The sequence below is a fragment of the Lissotriton helveticus genome, chromosome 1_2, assembly GCF_964261635.1.
Source record: "Lissotriton helveticus chromosome 1_2, aLisHel1.1, whole genome shotgun sequence".
In the NCBI taxonomy this organism is placed as follows: Eukaryota; Metazoa; Chordata; class Amphibia; order Caudata; family Salamandridae; genus Lissotriton; species Lissotriton helveticus.
Window position 1 is genome coordinate 445,170,897 of NC_136058.1, and position 22,207 is coordinate 445,193,103.

General features: G+C 43.0%; 1 protein-coding gene and 1 long non-coding RNA gene across 2 annotated transcripts in view; both read left to right on the forward strand.

Moving 5' to 3' along the window:
• LOC144807691 (uncharacterized) overlaps positions 1-10,101 on the forward strand; it is a 34,070-nt gene extending 23,969 nt beyond the window's left edge. Inside the window, exon 3 of the long non-coding RNA XR_013606383.1 lies at positions 9,693-10,101. This is a non-coding gene — a long non-coding RNA (uncharacterized LOC144807691). The remainder of the gene's footprint in view (positions 1-9,692) is intronic.
• An 89-nt stretch (positions 10,102-10,190) lies between these two features.
• LOC144807689 (uncharacterized) lies at positions 10,191-13,952 on the forward strand. Its single transcript, XM_078673329.1, has one exon. It carries the CDS (start codon positions 10,403-10,405, stop codon positions 12,671-12,673), a length of 2,271 nt encoding a protein of 756 aa, XP_078529455.1. The 5' UTR covers positions 10,191-10,402; the 3' UTR covers positions 12,674-13,952.
• Positions 13,953-22,207: the final 8,255 nt, after the last annotated feature.

Genomic DNA, 22,207 nt, shown 5'->3' on the forward strand with positions numbered 1-22,207 from the left:
GATATTTTCAGGCTAATCTGCAGAAAGCCTCTAGACACTAGCTTCTGTGTGTGAACTGGAGTGCGGCTGATGGTCGGTGTTTACTGGCGTTTGGCGGACTGTGTGTGAACCTGCATTTTGCTGGTGATGTGTGTGGACTTGCGCTTGGCTGGCAGTGTGCGTGGACCGTCGCTTGTCTATCATTCTGCATGGATGGACCATGTCTTGCGGTGTGTGTGTGGACTTTCGATTTGCTGGCGGTATGTGTGGGGTGTTGCTTGGCTGGCCATTTATGTGGATGTTGTGTCGCTGGCGATGTACATGGATGGTGCTTGGCTGGTGGTATGTGTGGGCTGTCGCTAGGCTGGTGGTGTGCATGGATGGCGCTTAGCAGGTGGTGTGCATGGATGGTGCTTGGTTGGTGGTGTGTATGGATGGTCCTTGGTTGGTGGTGTGCATGGATGGTGCTTGGTTGGTGGTGTGTATGGATGGTCCTTGGTTGGTGGTGTGCATGGATGGCGCTTGGCTGGTGGTGTGCATGGATGGTGCTTGGCTGGTGGTGTGCATGGATGGTGCTTGGCTGGTGGTGTGCATGGATGGTGCTTGGCTGGTGGTGTGCATGGATGGTGCTTGGCTGGTGGTGTGCATGGATGGCGCTTGGCTGGTGGTGTGGGTTGCGTGAAACCTCCAGCGTTTTAGTACCCAGAAGCTCCTGCAAAACGTCAATTTAGCTAAAAAGTCAAACTTTCCTCACATTTCCGTGTGGAAAAGTTGTGGGATCATCGTGTCGGCACACATTTCCCACCACCCAGTGTTCTAATCAGTTTCCTGATAAAAATGATACTTCAATTGTGTGGGCGTCCAAAACAGAGAACCTAAACACTTATAAAATGAAACACTGAGGGGGACCAAAGAGGATCCAAAAGGGCAGTTTTTTATATAAGTTATTAGGCTGACTCTGCTTCGGGCACCCACACAAGTGAGGGAACCTTTTTATCAGGAGACTGAGGAGAATTCTGGGTGGTGGGAAATGTGTGCAGCACAGTGATCTCACAGTGATCTCACAAACTTGGCACACAGAAAAGGAAAAGGTAACCTTTTAGCTAAATTTGAGCTGTGCGGCGGATTCTGGATAAGGAAACTTTTGGAGATCCATGCAAGCCACACATCCCTGGACTCCACCAGGTGTCTAGTTTTCAGAAATATCTATGTTTAGTAGGTTTCCATTGATGGCCTGCAAGCCAGGGGCAAAAACGCAGGTGCTCCCAATCTATCACAAAACAACCTATTTTTGCGAAGGGAGTTTTTTACCAAGCCCTCACACATTTCCTACCACCCAAAGTTCTCCCAGCTCTCCTGATAAAAATGCTACCTCACTTGTGTGGGAAGGCTAAGGGCCTGCAACAGGGAGGGTCCCAAACCACATTGTAAAGACATCAAAATTATTGATCACAAAATGACCTTGTTTTGCAATGTGGGCAAGTGCATATTTGGTCCCTGGCTCTGTGGCTATCTAGGGAAACCAACCAAACTCAGACATTTCTGAAAACTAGACACCCGGGGAGTCCAAGGATGTGTGGTTTGCATGGGTTCCCCAAAGTTACCTTACCCAGAATTCCCTGCAAATCTCAAATGTAGCTAAACAATTACATTTTTCCCACAGTTCTCTGTGGGTACACCATGCTGGCACAAATTTCCTACCACCCGGCATTCCTCTTGGTCTCCCAATAAAAATGATGCCTCACTTGTTTGGGTGGCCAAGGGTCTGCGACTGGGAAAGGCCAAAAACGTAGAGACTGAGGAAATAGCACAGCAAGCTCTAAGCACCCTATTTTGTATTTTATTTTTTAGGCGATTCTGCATTGGACACCCAAACAAGTGAGGTATCATTTTTATTTTTTAAGGGGCACTCTGGGTGGTAGGAAATCTGTAACGGCATGGTGATCTCAAACAGAAATTTGAAGATAATATAATTTTGATTAGCAAAATCTGAGGTTTGTAGGGGATTCTTGGTAAGAAAACATTGGGAGATCCACACCTCCCTGGACTCTCCCAGGTGTTTTTTTTTTTTTAGAAATGTCTGGGTTTGGTAGGTTTCCCTAGATGGCTGCCAAGCCTGTGACCAAAAGCACAGGTGACTCCCTCGCAAAACCATATCTTTTTGTGATCAATCATTTTGAAGTCTCCACAGTATGTTTTGGGCAATTTCCTGTTGCCTTGTTTCCCTTCGTGCCGGCTGAACTAGGGTCTAAAATCCACAGGTAGGCACGTTGCGAAAGAAGGGTCTGTTTTCCTTGCAAAAGATTATGTGACCACATTTCTTTTATTTTGGGCCATTTCCTGTTGCGGGCTCTAAACCTACCCACATAAGTGGGGTAACAATTTTATCGAGACACTTGGTGGAATGCTGGGAGGTTGGAAGTTTGTGGCTCCCCACAGATTCCAGAACGTTCCATCACAGAAATGTGAGGGAAATGTTTTTTGTTTTACAAAGTTTGAGGTTTGCAAGGGATTCTGGGTAACAGAACCTGGTGATAGCCACACAAGTCACCCCATCCTGGATTCCCCTGGGTGTCTAGTTTTCAAAAAATATCCATGTTGCATTTTGACCCATTTCCTGTCACAGGCTTTAGGCCTACTCACACAAGTGAGGTACCGTTTTTATCGGTAGACTTAGGGGAACCCAGAATAGTAGAACAAGTGTTATTAGCAGCTGTTTTTCTAGGAATTTCTGCCTTCGAAAATATAACACAGTGGGTAAAAAAGACATTTTGAAAAATGCCCCTTAATTCACATGCTGGCATTGCTACCCACAAATTCAGAGATGTGCAAATAACCACTGCTTCAAAACTCCTTATCTTGTTCCCAATATGAGAAATATCTACGTTTCTTTGATACCTATTTTTCTCTCTTTATATTTTACCAAATGAATTGCTGTCTCCCCGGTACACAATGAATAACCATTGCAAGGTGCAGCTCAGTTATTGGCTCTGGGTATCTTGGGTTCTTGGTGGACCTACAAGCCTGATATATCCCCGCTAACAGAAGGGTCCTGCAAACATAACGGTATATTGCTGTAAAAAATCTAACATAGTTGGAAGAAGTTAAATGTAGGCACAAATGACTGTTGTTTTGAACTCATTTTCAATATTTTTTTATTTCAACTGTTACTTTCTATAGGAAAACCTTGAAGGATCTACACAATTGACCCCTTGCTAAATTCAGAATTATGTCTTTTTTCATAAATCTATTGCTTTCCGGGATCCATTATTGGTTTTACACCCATTTCTACCACTAACTGGAAGGCGGTTGAAAGCACAAAAAATAGGAAAATAGCTTATTTCCTAATAAAATGCCAAAACCTTGTAGAACATTTTGGTTTTCTGACAAATATTTGCCTGTTCGTGAAAGCTGGGAAGATCATGATTTTAACCAAAAAAGGGAGTGGAACAGGGGGACAAAAGGCCTGGCAGCGAGGGGGCTAAGGTAAAGGGTGACCACAGGGCAAGGAGGATGGTGAGGACTATGAAACATGTCGATCCTAATAGCAGACAGTGCGTCAATAAAACAATACATTATAAGGAAGTAGGATGTAAGGAGGAGGCTGCCGAGAACACTTAAGTGTAGATCAACATAATGTCTAATCCACGCAATCTGCCAGCATGGCTCCTGGTCCCACTGTCCACAGGGAAACAGAGATCACATGAACAGGAGGATATACATCATACTTGGGTACAATTGTACATGCACCAACTCACACAGGCTGCAATGGCATGCCTGTAGTCAGAGTTAGGAGGGACCCTTATGGGTGGCACAACACATGGTGCAGCCCCTGGGGGTCCCCTGGAGTACCTAGGCCCTAGGTACCTAGTACCATATACTAGGGACGTACAAGGGTACACCAGCAGCCAATTAGGAATGCACCAAGGTACTCACCATAGCCAATTTAGGAAGGAAGCCCAGTGACTGGGGTCCTGTTTAGCAGGATCTCAGTCAGACTAGTCAGGAAAAACTGTATGACACCAGGAAAAAGTGGGGGTAACCATGAAAGCAGATCCTACTTTCCACACCCCCACCCCTTCTCCCCACTCCTCTAGAGAGTAGCTTGTGTAGTGTGTTGGTCTCTGCTCGTGCACAGTGCAGGGGAGTATGCAGCCACATCTTAGTGTCCGGCGCAGAGGCCGCTTTCCAAGACATTGCTATTTGTCACTTGAAAAGTACGTATGCAAGGTCTATGAACCTGTGTAAGTGTTTGCCCCTTTGCTTTAGGGTGAAGGCCTAGCAGGCAGGATTCAGGGGTAGTTGACAGTGTATGGTCTGTGAGTTCTGCTATGGTGGCTGTAACCTCGAGCCATGACACCTGTAGTGGTGGGCACTCCCACACCATATGTTAGAAGCCAGCGTCAGCCAGTTTACAGCACGGACATTCTGGTGTCGAATCAGGAAACGCGCTCTTGATACGGTGGGGGTAGAGTTAACTGTAATGTGTGTAGTTAAATTGAGTGAATTGGAATCGAGTGTTCCAGGACACTTGGCTAACATGTTGTAGCGCCTGTATGCATGACTTGAGCGGTTGCGGGAGCACAGCGTTCATCTAGCCATTGCAGTCCCCCGTGTGCAGCTGGTGAAATGTTGATCGTCAGCATTTAAAACACCTTCCTGTTGCTCTGTTCTGGAAGTTTGTGGCTCCCCACAGATTCCAGAACTTTCCATCACAGAAATGTGAGGGAAATGTTTTTTGTTTTACAAAGTTTGAGGTTTGCAAGGGATTCTGGGTAACAGAACGTGGTGAGAGCCACACAAGTGCCCCCATCCTGGAATCCCCTGGGTGTCTAGTTTTAAAAAAAATGCCCATGTTGCATTTTAACACATTATCTGTCTGGGGGCCTACTCACACAAGTGAGGTACCGTGTTTTAAAAAAAATAAATTCTTTTTATTGAAGAAACAAGAAAAGAAGAAACAATAACAGGTGGCTTACAACGCGGAGTGAAAGGATCAATAATATACATACAGGGCATATAGACTGAGAATCATCAATAAAGTCTGTTCACGAGTTACATCAGGTATGCGGCCGTATTACAATCAGGATAGTCAAACCAACGCCTACCACCAACCCCACCTCCCCAGGAAAACAGGATAAACATTGAGTAACAGCCCAGAGTAGAAGGGAGGGGGAAGGGTGCAGTAATAAGAAGGTTACGAAGTTATAGCCGCATACCGAACACAATGATAAATTACACAACAATTGGCTAACTCACGCAAGTGATATCTCCATCAGAACCCGTCTACCCCATAACACAAATCTGCTACTCAATAAGACCACCTATACCAGGATTTTGAAGGATTTCAAACAGAAAAACTACATATACTAACTAAACAAACACCCCTCCCCCCACCCTGCACCCCTGCATATGGCTTGCACCCTATCCCCAACTAGCAGCGTGCCTGTCGCCCCATCTAACTAAGAACTAAATATAGTAAAACGTGGAGGAGGGCATCTCAGTACGGCCCCCCGGTCCACCCCTCCCCCCGCCAGAACCAGGAATCCCCATAATAAAATACACAACTCCATTAAGAAGCAAATTTAAAGCTGGGAAAAATCCCGGGATCGCACCAAAGTACAACGTAGTGGTTCACACACCCGGAGGCAGGGTGGAAATTCAGGATCTGTAACAGGATTATCCGGCGGGGGACGGAGTTCGGCGGAGCCGGGAGCCTAAGCGGCCATCTTGGTTGCAGGCGTAGTTCCTCCTCCTGAGGTACCGTTTTTATTGGTAGACATAGGGGAACCCAGAATAGTAGAACAAGTGTTATTACCAGTTGTTTTTCTACACCTTTCTGCCTTCCAAATGTAAGAAAGTGTGTAAAAAAAGAAGACATTTTGAAAAATGCCCCCTAATTCACATGCTGGCATTGCTACACACAAATTCCGAGATGTTCAAATAACCACTGCTTCTAAACTCCTTATCTTGTTCCCAATATGAGAAATACGTAAATTTCCTTGATACTTATTATTCACTCTTTATATTTCACCAAATGAATTGCTGTATACCCAGTACACAATGAATAACCATTGCAAGGTGCAGCTCAGTTATTGGCTCTGGGTATCTCGGGTTCCTCGTGGATCTACAAGCCCGATATATCCCCGCAACCAGAAGGGTCCTGCAAATATAACGGTATACTGCTTTAAAAAATCTAGCATAGTTAGAAGAAGTTACAGGTGAAAATGTAGGCACAAATGGCTGTTGTTTTGAACTCAAATTCAATATTTTTTTATTTGAACTGTTACTTTCTATAGGAAAACCTTGAAGGATCTACACAATTGACCTCTTGCTAAATTCAGAATTATATATTTTTTTCATAAATCTATTGCTTTCCGGGATCCATTATTGGTTTTACACCCATTTCTACCACTAACTGGAAGGAGGTTGAAAGCACAAAAAATAGGAAGATAGGCTATTTCCTAGTAAAATGCCAAAACTGTGTAGAAAATTTTTGTTTTCTGACAAATGTCTGCCTGTTCCTGAAAGCTGGGAAGAAGGTGATTTTAACACCACAGACCCTTTGTTGATACCATTTGCAGGGGAAAAAACTGACGCTGTCTTCTGCAGCACTATTTTCCCATTAAAGTTTTTTTGTGGTATTTTGCCTAATTTCTCTCTCCCCTCCAGGAGAATCCACAAACTTCGGGGGCCTTCAGAATACTAAGGATGTTGGAAGAAACGGACGCTAATTTAAGTGGACAAAAAGATACGGGTGCCTAAGCGCAAACCCCCCCAAATACCCAAAAAAGGGAGTTGCACATGGGGACAAAAGGCCTGGCAGCGAGGGGGCTAAGGTAATGGGTGATCACAGGGCAAGGAGGATGGTGCGTCAATAAAACATGCCAATCCTAAATAGAAGACAGTGCGTCAATAAAACAATACATTATAAGGAAGTAGGATGTAAGGAGGAGGCTGCCGGGAACACGTAAGGGTAGATCAACATAATGTCTAATCCATGCAATCTGCCAGAGTGGCTCCTGGTCCCACCATCGACAGGGAAATAGAGATCACAAGAACAGGAGGATATACATCATACTTGGGTACAATTGTACATGCACCAACTCACACAGGCTGCAATGGCATGCATGTGGTCAGAGTTTGGAGGGTCTCTTTTGGGTGGCATAACACATGGTGCAGCCCATGGGGTCCCCTGGAGTACCTAGGCCCTAGGCACCTAGTACCATATACTAGGGACGTACAAGGGTACACCAGCAGCCAATTAGGAATGTACCAAGGTACTCACCATAGCCAATATAGGGAGGAAGCCCAGTGACTGGGGTCCTGATTAGCAGGATATCAGTCAGACTAGTCAGAAAAAAACTGTATGACACCAGCAAAAAGTGGGGGTAGCCATGAAAGCAGATCCTACTTTCCCACACCCTCACCCATTCTCCCCACTCCTCTAGAGAGTAGCATGTGTAGTGTGTTATCTTCTGCTCGTGCACTGTGCAGTGGAGTATGCAGCTACCTCTTAGTGTCCGGCACAGAGGCCACTTTCCAAGACGTTGCTATTGTCACTTGAAAACTATGTATGCAAGGTCTATGAACCTGTGTAAGTGTTTGTCCCCCTTTGCTTTAGGGTGAAGGCCTAGCAGGCAGGATTCAGGGGTAGTTGACAGTATATGGTCTGCGAGTACAGCTGTGGTGGCTGTAACCTCGAGCCATGACACCTGTAGTGGTGGGTACTCCCACACCATATGTTAGAAACCGGCGTCAGCCAGTTTACAGCGCGGGCACTCTGGTGTCGAATCAGGAAAAACACACTTGATACGGTGGGGGGAGAGTTAACTGTAATGTGTGTAGTTAGATTGTGTGAATCGGAATCGAGAGTTCCAGGACAACATGTTTTAGCGCCTGTATGCATGACTTGAGCGGTTGCGGGAGCACAGCCTTCCATTTATCCAATGCTGTCCCCGTGTGCAGCTGGTTAAAGGTTAATGGTCGGCATTTAAAACACCTTCCTGTTGCTCTGTTCTTCAAACAATCGTTAAAGATTGGCTGAGGTGGAGTGCTCAGTGCTGTATTATTGGAAGCCAGCATCCTACTTTCCGCTTCTATATCTCTGAATATTACTGAGCTATAAATGTTTTATTTCTGAGAGATATTGGCCTGCACCCGCTCTACATGTCATAGAGGAAAAGCTTCTGAGGAATTATCACACATGCTGCTAGTTTCAGGCTCTTCGATCAAAATGCAGTAACAATCTACTATCCCGCCGCCTCACCTATCGCTCGGTGACTCTGTCCCTGCCTAGGACCGATAAGGAGCTCAGCTGCTTTTAGGTTAGGTTTGTGCTGTACAAATACCACATGCATAGCACCTTTTTCAAAGGAAGAACACTTTGGTGACAACAAACTTTGCTGCTGTAGAACGCAGTTGAGATAGTAAAGAACTTTGGTGGCATGCAGCACGCTTTGGATCATTTGGCGGTGCATTTCACACTGTGAAATACTTTTATTTTACATTGTTGAGCTGTGCCTATGGCATTTTGTGTGTATTTGAAAAGCAATGCTAAGCATCTGGCCCTTTGTAAAAGCTGTGTAGGGACTGTGTCATTTCCGGGCATGTGTAAGAGTCGCAGAAGGCACTTTATCTTTATCTTATGTGCAGCGTGCGCTGTTCTGGTGCATTCTCCATCATGTGGAAAGAATGAGCGCACCTCAGGATTGTTCCATTAAATGTGGCCACAGTGGTTTGTACAAGTGATGTTAAAAAGCATGAGTAGGAGGAGAGACCCATGAAAATTCATGGGAATTACATGGTTAGAAAATGTTGTTCGCAGGTTTTGTGCTGGAATAGGAATGTTGAAAGCAGGTCTATGCATGTGAGGTGCAGGTGAATACATTTGAGAACAGGCCCTGCCTTGTATGGAGGGCAGCAGAGATGTAGGAGATATGGACAGAGCAGTTTGACTTAAGAGATGTTTTTAAGAGTATTTCGGGTGCTGAGCAAGATCCAGAGGTGAAAGGGTGCTAACAGGCTTTGGCTTTGGCGTGCCATCTGTGCTCTTGCTACGCTGATGCACCATAGTTGTCAACTAGTGGGCCACCAGGCTAGTGTGCTATCTCAAGCTCTAAAGTTAGTGGTGGGACAACTAAACAACAGAGCAGCCCAGCTCAATCTCCTAGTCCATCCGGGGAACTCCCACCCCGTTGGATAATACTGACAAACGTAAAAATATTTGAGAGAAATAAAACCACAAAGTAAATACAATCATTAAACTGCTGCTCTACTGCATATTGTGGGTGCAGTTGATGAAGCCAGGCACCTCTGCGAGCAGCAATATTTGATTCATGGCGCAACATCCTGATGTCCACCCTTCTATCTTGAGTCTTCCTGATCCATCTCACATCTCTTACTCAAAGAACTGTTCTTGTTTTAACAAAACCTTGACCATATGTATCTACCTAAAGCTGTAACTAGTGTATGAGTGCTATGCGAGCGCCCTTTTTTTTTTACTAACTTACTCATGAACACCTTTGCTGAAATAAGTAAGATGTGACATATTCAAAGCAACTTTTATGTACATTTCTGTGTATGGTTAAATATGCCTTCATAAGTTTCAAAAATGGTAATCAAGAAATATTTATACAATCAATTAAAAATTGTGTATGCACATTCCGTTATGTTTCACTTTAAGTTATTTTAAATCTTTTTACATCCAACAGAAAACAATCTTTGATTGTATGAAATGTTTCAAAATAAGGAAGATAACACTGTAAATCTGCAAAGACGAAGTGCGAAATATTGAGTTCCAATATTCAGGAAAACATAAGTGCCGTCAGAGCCAGCCGGACCCGAACATAAACTGAGACATCCTGAAAGAAGGGACAAGGGACACGAGAAATTCAGTGATTCCACGAGTCTCAGCTGTGTACCTTCATGCCTCAAAATGAAGAAATAACCTTTAGAAAATTAAGACAACACTGATAAACCTCCTCTTGTGTAAACATGTCCAATAACAGCTTTGATCATGAGGTTGGTATGAGGTGGTTACAGCAGTGCTCTGCTTCCTTAAATAATACCAGGCCACCATTCAGTGCTAGAGGTGTATTGCAAACTGTTTCAGACCAATCCACAGCAACCATTGAAAATCGCAACGGAGTGGAGTCAGACAACTGAAGATTAAAAGAAATAGGTGTTTTGCAGTCTAAAATAAAGAGCACTGTCCCAGTGTGTCCCGACCAGAAGGACAATGGATCTTTACCCGCATGCGTGCAGAACCATTATCCAGTCTGAAGACACAATCGCCCAAGAAGAAGCCTTACACACGTTATGAGATTGGGAAATAATTGGTGACCATTGCACTTTATTCTTTAATCGGAAGGCAAACGATACATACAGAGAATGCAAGAATAACACAAGTGCTTTATCAGTCATGTTGGCCCTTCAGGAAGTACAGTCAATGGATGTAAACAAGTATATACCAGACCCAGAGACGCTAACCAAGAGAGAAGTCTCAGACACATGCAGTGAGGGCTTTAGTTTGTCTTCAATATTAAAACCCCATCAGCAAACACACACAGGGAAAAAACTATTCAAATGCACTGAATGTGCAAAGAGCTTTATTCAATTATCAGGCCTAAAAAGACATCAACGAACACACACAGGGGAAAAACCATATCATTGCACTGAATGTATGAAGAGCTTTAGCCAGCTATCAGGTCTCCAGACACATCAGCAAACACACACAGGGGAAAAACCATACCATTGCAGTGAATGTGAAAGTTGTTTTAATTACTCTTCAACATTAAGGGATCATCAGCGAACACACACAGGGGAAAAACCATTCAAGTGCAATGAATGTGGGAAGAGCTTTAGTCAATTAGCAAACCTAAAACGGCATCAGGGAACACACACTGGCGAAAAACCATATCATTGCAGTGAATGTGGAAGTCGTTTTAGTGATTCGTCAACATTACAGAATCATCAGCGAACACACACAGGAGAAAAACCATTCAAGTGCAGTGAATGTTTGAAGAGCTTTAGTCGATTATCAGACCTAAAATACCATCTGAGAACACACACAGGAGAAAAACCATATAATTGCACTGAATGTGTGAAGAAGTTTAATCGATTATCACACCTAAAACAGCATCAGCGAACACACACTGGGGAAAAACCATTCCAGTGCAGTGAATGTGAAAGACGTTTTAGTGATTCATCAACATTAAGGAAACATCTGCGAACACACACAGGGGAAAAACCATTCAATTGCAATGAATGTGGGAAGAGCTTTATATATTCATCAGGACTAAAACTGCATCAGAGAACACACACAGGGGGAAAACCATTCAAGTGCAGTGAATGTGAAAGTAGTTTTAGTCAATCTTCAACATTAAGGAACCATCAGCGAACACACACAGGGGAAAAGCCATTCCAGTGCAGTGAATGTGGAAGTAGTTTTAGTCAATCTTCAACATTAAGGATTCATCAGCGAACACACACAGGAGAAAAGCCATTTCAGTGCAGTGAATGTGGAAGTAGTTTTAGTGATTTGTCAACATTAAGACATCATCAGCGAACACACACAGGGGAACAACCATTTAAGTGCAGTGAATGTGTGAAGAGCTTTTGTCAATCATCACACCTAAAATACCATCAGAAAACACACACCGGGGAAAAACCACACCAGTGCAGTGAATGTGAGAAGAGGTTTATTCGATTATCAGACCTAAAAAGGCATCAGAGAACACACACTGGGGAAAACCCATTCAAGTGCAATGGATGTGGGAAGAGCTTTATATATTTATCAAGCCTAAAATGTCACCAGAGAACTCACACTGGGGAAAAACCATTCCAGTGCAGTGAATGTGGAAGAAGGTTTAGTGATTCATCAACAGTAAGGAAACATCTGCGAACACACACAGGGGAAAAACCATTCAGTTGCAATGAATGTGGGAAGAGCTTTATATATTTATCAAGCCTAAAACAGCATCAGAGAACACACACAGGGGGAAAACCATTCCAGTGCAGTGAATGTGAAAGTAGTTTTAGTGCATCTTCAACATTAAGGATTCATCAGCGAACACACACAGGGGAAAAACCATTCAAGTGCAGTGAATGTGAAAGTAGCTTTAGACGATCTTCAACATTAAGGATTCATCAGCGAACACACACAGGGGAAAAACCATTCCAGTGCAGTGAATGTGGAAGTAGTTTTAGGAATTTGGCAACATTAAGGAATCATCAGCGAAAACACACAGGGGAAAAACCATTTAAGTGCAGTGAATGTGTGAAGAGCTTTTCTCGATCATCACACCTAAAAGAGCATCAGAAAACACACACCGGGGAAAAACCATACCAGTGCAGTGTATGTGAGAAGAGGTTTATTCGATTATCAAACCTAAAACAGCATCAGAGAACACACACCGGGGAATTTCCATTCAAGTGCAATGGATGTGGGAAGAGCTTTCAATCTATATCAAACCAAAAACGTCATCAGAGAACACACACTGGAGAAAAACCCTTCCAGTGCAGTGAATGTCGAAGAAGTTTTAGTGATTCATCAACATTAAGGCAACATCTGCGAACACACACAGGGGAAAACCCATTCAATTGCAATGAATGTGGGAAGAGCTTTATATATTTATCAAGCCTAAAACGGCATCAGAGAACACACACGGGGAAAACCATTCCAGTGCAGTGAATGTGAAAGTAGTTTTAATGAATCTTCAACATTAAGGATTCATCAGCGAACACACAGAGGGGAAAAACCATTTAAGTGCAGTAAATGTGTGAAGAGCTTTTGTCAATCATCATACCTAAAACAGCATCAGAAAACACACACCGGGGAAAAACCATACCAGTGCAGTGAATGTATGAAGAGATTTGTTCCATTATCAGACATAAATAGGCTGTCCTGTTTTCAGTTTCTATTTTTGGTAAATTCTGGTGGGGGGTTTTCAGTGTTTTCAATATGTTAAAAAACAGTTGTTTTCAGTGGTTACACATTTTCACGCCACTAAAAACAACAGAAAAAGTGTTTTTCTGGTGTTTATGGAACGTTTTGTTTTTATTATTGCTTGCTTTCTGCACTGACAGAACATGGTATATAGACAGTGTACGTATAGTGTATATGAGGTCCAAAGAGATTTTTGCAAATTAATCTTATTGTAGTACACCATACAATACTTCTTCAGTGAGTTTTTTGTCATGTGCGTTCGCGCTTTCCTTCCCATGTAAACTTCTCTGAAAAGGCCCTCTCAGCATTCATAGCCCCTTGGGCTGAGAACCGTCAGCTAAGGGACACAGTTGGGATGACTCTTTCTTTGATGCCACATAAAGCACAAAATGATAAATATTTGCGTTTTAGTTCCTGGTCATAAAAAAACAGTGCACCAGAATGGACTAAAAAGTCAATAGCATCCCTCATTAACTCTGAAGATTGTAAAGATGCTTTCAGCATACCATCTAACAAGTGGCAAGGATCTCCTACAGGGAATCACTTCAGCTCAGGTATCAATTTTGACAGGTCATCACACAAATTTTTTATATACATAGCTGAATCACTGCAAATACAAACAATATCACTCCAATCTTTGTTGAACTTGGAAAGAACCTTTTTTGCAGAGCATAACAAGTGACACTGCGTTCCATGTTTTCCAAAAGTCTGGTGTCACTTTTTTACCACTATCCCAGATGCTTGGTGATATATATACTTGTCACTATACCTTGCATTTAATGTTTAAAGCCTGAGGTGTTGGCAATTCACCTACTATCAATACTGACCCACTAGAAATTATGGTCTGATGTATTAAGGGTTTTTACCCATTCTCTGTGGGTAAATCTGATGACACATATTAGGAAAGATTTTTATGAAACTAGCCATTTTACCTATCAGTGAAAGAATCAAATGCAGCCAAAATATCAAATATGAGTTTGATATGTCCTGATTCTCTACAGTTTATAAAATAATTAAACTAGACCTAAAACATAAAACTAAACCCTGCATCTTTAGACCGAAGGCCATAAAACTGAAAAAACTAAAAGGAAGAAGAAACAATATTTTAGTGGCATCCCTAAAGAACAAAACTCAAGCAGAATAATGTTAGCCAGTCTTTCTTACTGCTAGCTTGTATAACAAAGTTAAATTTTATTGACCCCTTCAGTAAGAACAAAATTACTCTTTCACTTTCTTTTTCCTTTCTTTAAATGGCATTTAGTTTGTGGTTGTGCAGGTGTTTATATGTTTTCACCGGTGAGGGCTATTTTTCTTTCAGTGGGTTTTTATCAGTTATTATAGGTTTAAACCTAAAACCCCACAGCCTAGACATAAAACAGCATCAGAGTACGCATACAGGGGGAAATCATTCAAGTTCAGTGAATCTGGAAGTAGTTTTAGTGAATCTTCAACATTAAGGATTCATCAGCAAACGCACACCGGGGAAAAAACATTCAAGTGCAATGAATGTCTGAAGAGCTTTAGTCGATTATCAGACCGAAAGTACCGCCAGAGAACACACACAGGGGAAAAACCATACCATTGCAGAGAATGTAGAAGTAGTTTTAGTGAATCACCAATATTAAGAAAATATCAGCGAATACACACTGGAAAACCATTCAAGTGCAAGGAATGTGACAATGGATATATATATACATATATATATATATATATATATATATATATATATATATATATATATATATATATATATATATTCCTTGAAAAGTGGCGTGCTTCTGCCGCTTGCACGGCGGGCGTTCGACCGGGTCGCCAAACCATAGAAATTCAAAAGTACCTGGTGTAGTTTCTTAGAGAAAATACCAGAGTCGAAGCCCAGTTTCCTTATTCAGTGCTCAGGTTTATTTAGCGAAAATAAACAGCCCCAACGCGTTTCGAGGTAATCCTACCTCTTGATCACGGGTGGAGTATAAACAAAAGCGCCATTCTTTTAAAGTTGAAAGTGAATAACATTACGTCATGCATCACGTGATAGTGAACATAGAAGACACATTTAGGTATTCGTACTAACGTGAAGGTTTCAATAAACTAATGGCTTTGCAAGTTGCGTGTAATCATATAAATGTCATGCAGGTCTGCTATATTTTATACTATATACATTTTTAACAAGTGATAACACTGTGATTCGTATTTGCATTGCTTGAATCACCTAAAAATTACCAGAGAATAGCATTGCTACCCATATGAGGCCCCAGTGGGCTCGTGTCTTATATTCTAAATGCAGAACCAAAATTAATCACAGTCAAAGTTCATAGCTTATCCGCAATGTCAAAAATAAAGAAAGTGTCTCATGCCCCAATAGGCTCGTAATCTTGCCGCAATATTGCACCCGCAAAGCCAAGCTCTCAATTCCGCCCAAGTGGGCATGTAGTTCAGGACCTGAAAACAAAAAGTAATGTGATTTTAAGCCTGTATGTGTCAATCATAAACAGTAAATTTTGCTATTTGTGTAAATACTAATAAGATCATGTTACTTTAAAAACTTAAAAATTTGACATTAGACATGCGACGACAATTCCTTCATTATTTTCAAAAGACAGGTTACTCATATAAGTGGACTGCTAGTTCCTCCCCAAGATTGTGCCCAAATGGTTGGATGGTGTTGTATTTAATTATGTACTTGGATTCCCACTTACGGAGCTCTAGCCATCTATTCCCACCTCTTTCCTTATTCCCAACACAATCCAATACAGTGAATGTTAATAAATTGGGATTCTGATTGTGTTCTGCGGCAAAATGCCTCGCCACCGGGTATTGGTGGTTCACATTCTTTATAGCTCTTAGATGCTCTAGAACCCGTAGTTTCGCATGCTTAGTAGTACAACCAATATAAAACTTCTCACAGGGACACTGCAGTGCATAGATGGCATAATCTGTCGAACAGCTGAGATGTTTTGTGATTTTGTGTGCCTCTTGATCCTTAGATATTTTTAATGATTTGCAATTTCTACTCATTTTGCATGCCTTGCATTTTTTACAAGGGTAAAATCCCTGTATGGCGTTAGCTTTAGGGCTTTCCTTGATAAGTGTACTACATAAGTAGTCCCTGAGTGATCTTGCTTTAGTATATGTAATAGAAGGGGCATCATGTATAACTCCACACAGATCTTTATCCAATTTGAGGACATCCCAGAACTTCCGTAGACTACGTCTTACTTCCCAGGACTGACTGCTATACCCTGTTATAAAACGGATTTTCTCATCGCTTTGGCGTTCCCTGGGGGCCAAGAGATCTGATCTTGTTCTTAGATCTACAGTTTTCTCCGCCTGTGTGATACTCTTGTTAGAATATCCCCTTTCCTGAAACCTAGCCCTCATGGTTTGTTTTTCTAGCTGATAGTGTTCCTCTGTGCTGCAATTGCGTTTAGCTCTAATCAGCTCCCCCAGTGGTATGCTCCGTATGAGTGTATCAGGGTGACAGCTGTCTGCGTGTAAAATACTGTTTCCAGCTGTTTTTTTGCGGAATAAAGAGCTCGTCAGAGCTCCATCCTTAATCAGCAGAGTTACATCTAAAAATTCAAGTGTTTTTTGACTCAAATGACTCGTAAATTGGAGGTTTAGACTATTCCTGTTAATGGTAGTCTCAAACTCAAGGGCTTGTTCCCGTGTGCCATCCCACACGCAGAAGATGTCGTCTATGTAACGCAGCCAAAGGACGGCGTGGGTATTAAAGAGGGAGATGTTACTCACCACTTGCTCCTCCCACCAGCCCATGAAGAGTCCCGCAAAGCTGGGGGCGAAGCAAGTCCCCATCGCCGTCCCCCGTATCTGTCTGTACATTTTTTTATCAAAAATGAAAAGATTATTTTCAAGACATATCTGCATCATGTCTATAATCATGTTAGTATGCTGAAAGTGTGAGATGGAACGCTGTTTAAGGAAGTGTCTACAAGCTTCTAACCCCAGATTTTGGGGTATGCTGGTGTATAAGCTTATAACATCAAAACTTATCATTAGGTATTCTGTTTTCCAAGAGAAATTGTTGATTTTTCTAAGAAAATCAGAAGTGTCTTTGACATATGATGGCAATGATTGGACTAGCGGCTGTAGGAAATGGTCAATGTAACGCGACGTTTTCTCTAACAGGCTTCCCACCGAGGAGACAATCGGTCTCCCTGGCGGTTTCTCCATGTCCTTGTGCAGTTTAGGCAACAAGTATAATGCTGGTACTGTAGGATATTTACATAATAGGTACTTGTATTCCTCGTCCTCAATAATGCCTTTCGCTTTCCAGTCAAACAATTTGTCAAAGTACATTTGCTTCATGTTGTGATATTCCTCTCTAGTAGTTATGACATAATTTTCTTTATCATTCAGCTGTCTATACCCTTCCTCCAAGTACATTTCAGTGGGCCAAATCACCACGTTGCCCCCCTTGTCGCTGTTCTTGATGACGACATCATTCCAGCTTTCCATATCTTTTAATGCCAAAATTTGATTCTTATTCAAATTAAGATTCATTTTGGGTCTTTTTTTACTTATTTTGCGCATTTCATCTAGCACCCCTTGTTCAAAGCTGTCAATATACATATTAGCGATATTAGGCACAAAAATTGATTTAGGTTTAAAACCGCTTGCGCTGCACATATCGACCCTTTCTGATTCCATCAGATTACTTAAAGGGTCTGTATTTACATTTTGACAGCCTGCTAGTTCTTGAAATGCTTGCAAAACTTCAGCATCATTGGGAGTTAGCAAACTAGCAGTATCAACTACATTGTCCCTTTTTAACCTTGTCTTGCTGGCAAACCATTTTTTCAACTTAAGTTTGCGAGTGAACTTGAATAAGTCAATGCGTGAGTTGGTGAAATTAAACTTTGCAGTGGGACAAAAAGACAAGCCCCGCGATAATGTTAACATTTGATCAGCCGTTAATGTACGTTTTGATAAATTTACCACTGTTTTTGCTGTCATTTCTTCGCCGCCTTGCCTCTTGTGCGTAGCCCCACTGGACTGGCCACGCTGTATGAACTTCCTCCTCTGTTGGCCTTGCTTCCTCCTCTGCCGCCTCTTCCATGATTCCTTGGGGGCGTGCCCATCTGGCGATCTTGTGCCATTAGGGCGAATTCTTTTAAAATTCGGTCTTTTGGTTGAACCGATTCTGCCTGTTCCGGAGTGTCACTCTCCATAGAGTCAATTTCCAATTCAACTGATACTGTATCCTGTTGTCGTTCTGTAGCAGTGTCATCCGCCGCCACATTTTTTGTGGAATGCTCTGTTCTCCCCTTTGTTTTTGCCGACTCCCTTAGGGCATCGAATTTCTTAGCAAAAGTTAGGATCTGACCTTTATTGTAGTCGACCTCATCACGGAGGAATTTACTTTGTTTCTTCTCCTTAATCTCTTGTTCAATTTTCTCCAGCCGTTTGTTAATTTTGGCCATTTCCGTTGTAAACTCACTCTCAGAACATTTTTCTTTTAGTTTGCCGGTTATAGTTTCTATTTCATCTCCCAATGTCGTGCATTCTTTCTCCGCATCCTTTATTAACATTTTCAACATATTCGTTGAGCAGTTGTGATTGTTTTCCATCCATGCATTAATTAGATCTGGGTCTGGTTTTTGAAATGTAGGCACTATGAATATACGTAATCCCCGTGGAATACGATTGCATTCCAGATACTTTGTGAGTGCAGCCGCTTCCCACCATTTGGATTGTTCTCTTTTTGGGGCTTTCCATAGCAGATCCCATAGTTTTTTTACATCATCCGATGTTTTACCTGTGAGTACCTTTTCACGAGTATTGTCATCTCTGCTGCTCCCAGCATGCGAAAATAATTTGTCCGCCGCATCCCTTCTCCTGCTGTTTCTTGATTCCGCCATTATAACCTATACAGCGTGCCCCCCGGCGTCCCGCTGTGAGCACTGTAAATAATCCGTCTCGCCTGTTGCAGATGCCTCCGTCACTCTCCCGGCTTCTGCAATTGCTGGTACTAGTAAGTAGATGTTGCACTCGAAGATGGGATCCCAGAGTAAAAAATGTCAGTCTTTTTTGACTCGATTGTCAAATCACCATCCGTTGCGGTTCAGCAAATTTTAACCGCATGCGTTTGTTGCAGCATCCGTACTCGAGCAATGTCTTCTTTCAGGCGGGCAGAAGCGTTTAACTTTAAATATTCCTTGAAAAGGGGCGTGCTTCTGCCGCTTGCACGGCGGGCGTTCGACCGGGTCGCCAAACCATAGAAATTCAAAAGTACCTGGTGTAGTTTCTTAGAGAAAATACCAGAGTCGAAGCCCAGTTTCCTTATTCAGTGCTCAGGTTTATTTAGCGAAAATAAACAGCCCCAACGCGTTTCGAGGTAATCCTACCTCTTGATCACGGGTGGAGTATAAACAAAAGCGCCATTCTTTTAAAGTTGAAAGTGAATAACATTACGTCATGCATCACGTGATAGTGAACATAGAAGACACATTTAGGTATTCGTACTAACGTGAAGGTTTCAATAAACTAATGGCTTTGCACGTTGCGTGTAATCATATAAATGTCATGCAGGTCTGCTATAGAAATTGTTGATTTTTCTAAGAAAATCAGAAGTGGCTTTGCGGGTGCAATATTGCGGCAAGATTACGAGCCTATTGGGGCATGAGACACTTTCTTTATTTTTGACATTGCGGATAAGCTATGAACTTTGACTGTGATTAATTTTGGTTCTGCATTTAGAATATAAGACACGAGCCCACTGGGGCCTCATATGGGTAGCAATGCTATTCTCTGGTAATTTTTAGGTGATTCAAGCAATGCAAATACGAATCACAGTGTTATCACTTGTTAAAAATGTATATAGTATAAAATATAGCAGACCTGCATGACATTTATATGATTACACGCAACTTGCAAAGCCATTAGTTTATTGAAACCTTCACGTTAGTACGAATACCTAAATGTGTCTTCTATGTTCACTATCACGTGATGCATGACGTAATGTTATTCACTTTCAACTTTAAAAGAATGGCGCTTTTGTTTATACTCCACCCGTGATCAAGAGGTAGGATTACCTCGAAACGCGTTGGGGCTGTTTATTTTCGCTAAATAAACCTGAGCACTGAATAAGGAAACTGGGCTTCGACTCTGGTATTTTCTCTAAGAAACTACACCAGGTACTTTTGAATATATATATATATATATATATATATATCAGGTCTAAAACGGCATCAGAAAACACGCACAGGGCATATTGCGCTATTTTGAGGATAACACTGATACTGCATCCACCCCACAGGTTGAATGGGATGCATTTAAGGTGGTCACGAGGAGACACTGCCTAGGAGCACAGGCGGGATTGAGGCGTCAGGTGGATAGGGAATTGACACGGGTGGAGGCTGATCTATTGATTGCTGAACTCGCAGCGGTGGAGGGAGATGAGGCGAGATTAGCGGAAAGTCGAAGGGAACATGCGAAACTCCTAGATAGGCTGAAGAACTTAAATTACACCGCACACTCGGCACGTACACATGACACTGGGGATAAGCCTGGTAAGCTGTTGACTTGGCTGACCCGGAAAAATGCTCAAACGCCACCATTATTATCGATTCGCACAGCGCATGGTGTTGTGGTGCACACACAGAAGGCTATACATGAGGCCTTTATGACCCACTATGGAAGTTTATACCGTTCCCGTTTGCGAGCCACTAGGGATGACATTTCGGAGTACCTGTCTGACTTACCCATACCGACGATCACTAATACACAGAGTGAGGAATTAGGCGCGCCGTTTAGGGCAGAGGAACTCCGCACTGTTATCTTTTCTCTCTCCAACGGAAAGTCTCCAGGCCCGGATGGACTGCCGGCGGAGTTTTATAAGGCATATTCTACCATTCTCTTCCCAGAACTCTTACAGGTGTATACAGCAGCGGTAAATGATGCTGCCCTCCCATTGTCATTAAACGAGGCAAACGTGATATCGCTTTTGAAGCCCAACAGAGACGCACTAAACATAGGGTCCTACAGGCCACTTGCCCTCCTTAACACGGACTATAAAATACTAGCAGCTGTGCTGGCCCAGAGGCTAGCGCCCCTGATCCCCACCTTGATCCATGCAGATCAGAACGAATTTGTTCCCACCCGCAGCACTTCTTACAATATCAGGAGGCTGTTTCGTGTACGACACCTGGCTGTGACCCGATGGCCCCACTCGGGATGCGTGGTTCTCGATCTCGAGAAAGCGGTTGACTCGGTGGAATGGGCCTACCTCGCGCTAGTGTTGTAGAAATTCGGCCTAGGTGCTGACTACCTCCGCATGGTGGAACTTCTTTACTCTGTACCCGTGGTGTGAGTGCGCACGGGAAAGCTCTTCTCTGCCCCGATACGTGTTTGTAGGGGAACCAGGCAGGGGTGTCCTCTCTCCCCCTTGATCTTTGCACTTGTGATGGAACCATTGGCGGCGCAACTACGTGCTTCCGGCGAGGCCTGGGGCATTCCCTTGGCTGATGGGATACACTCGGTATCCCTATATGTGGATGATCTACTGATCTATGTTAAAGATCTGACCCGCTTCCCAAGCGCGCTCACTGATATATTCAGTGCCTTTGGTGATATGTCTTGACTCCGTGTTAACTGGGCGAAATCAGGTGTATATTCCTTTGCTGCAGAGACCCCGGAGTGTGAGATCACTGTAATGGGGGAACGACTCCTTTGGTACCCGACAGTCTTTCGATACCTAGGAATACAGATCTACCATGAACCTGCCGACATACTAGACGGTAACCTAACAAGGACTATATCGTCTCTTAGGTCACATGTCTCCTTTTGGCAAACGCTTCCGCTCAATGTGCCCAGCCGCATTGCACTAGTGAAGGCAGTCGCTCTACCTAGGCTGCTGTACTTCTATGCAAATTTGCCAGTGTATGTCCCGGCCCGCATCTTCCGTGAACTGGAAACCCTGACCAGGCGGCTTATCTGGAGCAGGGGGCGACCCAGGGTTGCGCTGAAAACCCTCTACGCTGCAGCGGAGAGCGGTGGGCTGTCGGTACCTAAACACGAACTGTACTACCTGGCAGCGCAGTTACAATGGGTTGCCTACTGGTTGAGTGGGAGGAATTTGGGAGATGCAGCTTCGGAGGATGCCATAATGACAGTCCCACAGATACATGCACTATTTCACCCTTTGTCTAGACTCCGCTCTCCGGACCAGCTACATCTAGCGGTGGCGAGGAAATGTTACACAAGAAGCTTAAAACTTACCGCTGTAATGAAACCCTACGCGCCCAATCTACCACTACTTGG

What these genes read in the sequence shown, in the direction of transcription:
- LOC144807689 (XM_078673329.1), top strand. Translation starts at nt 10,403, where the DNA reads ATGTTGGCCCTTCAGGAAGTACAGTCAATGGATGTAAACAAGTATATA.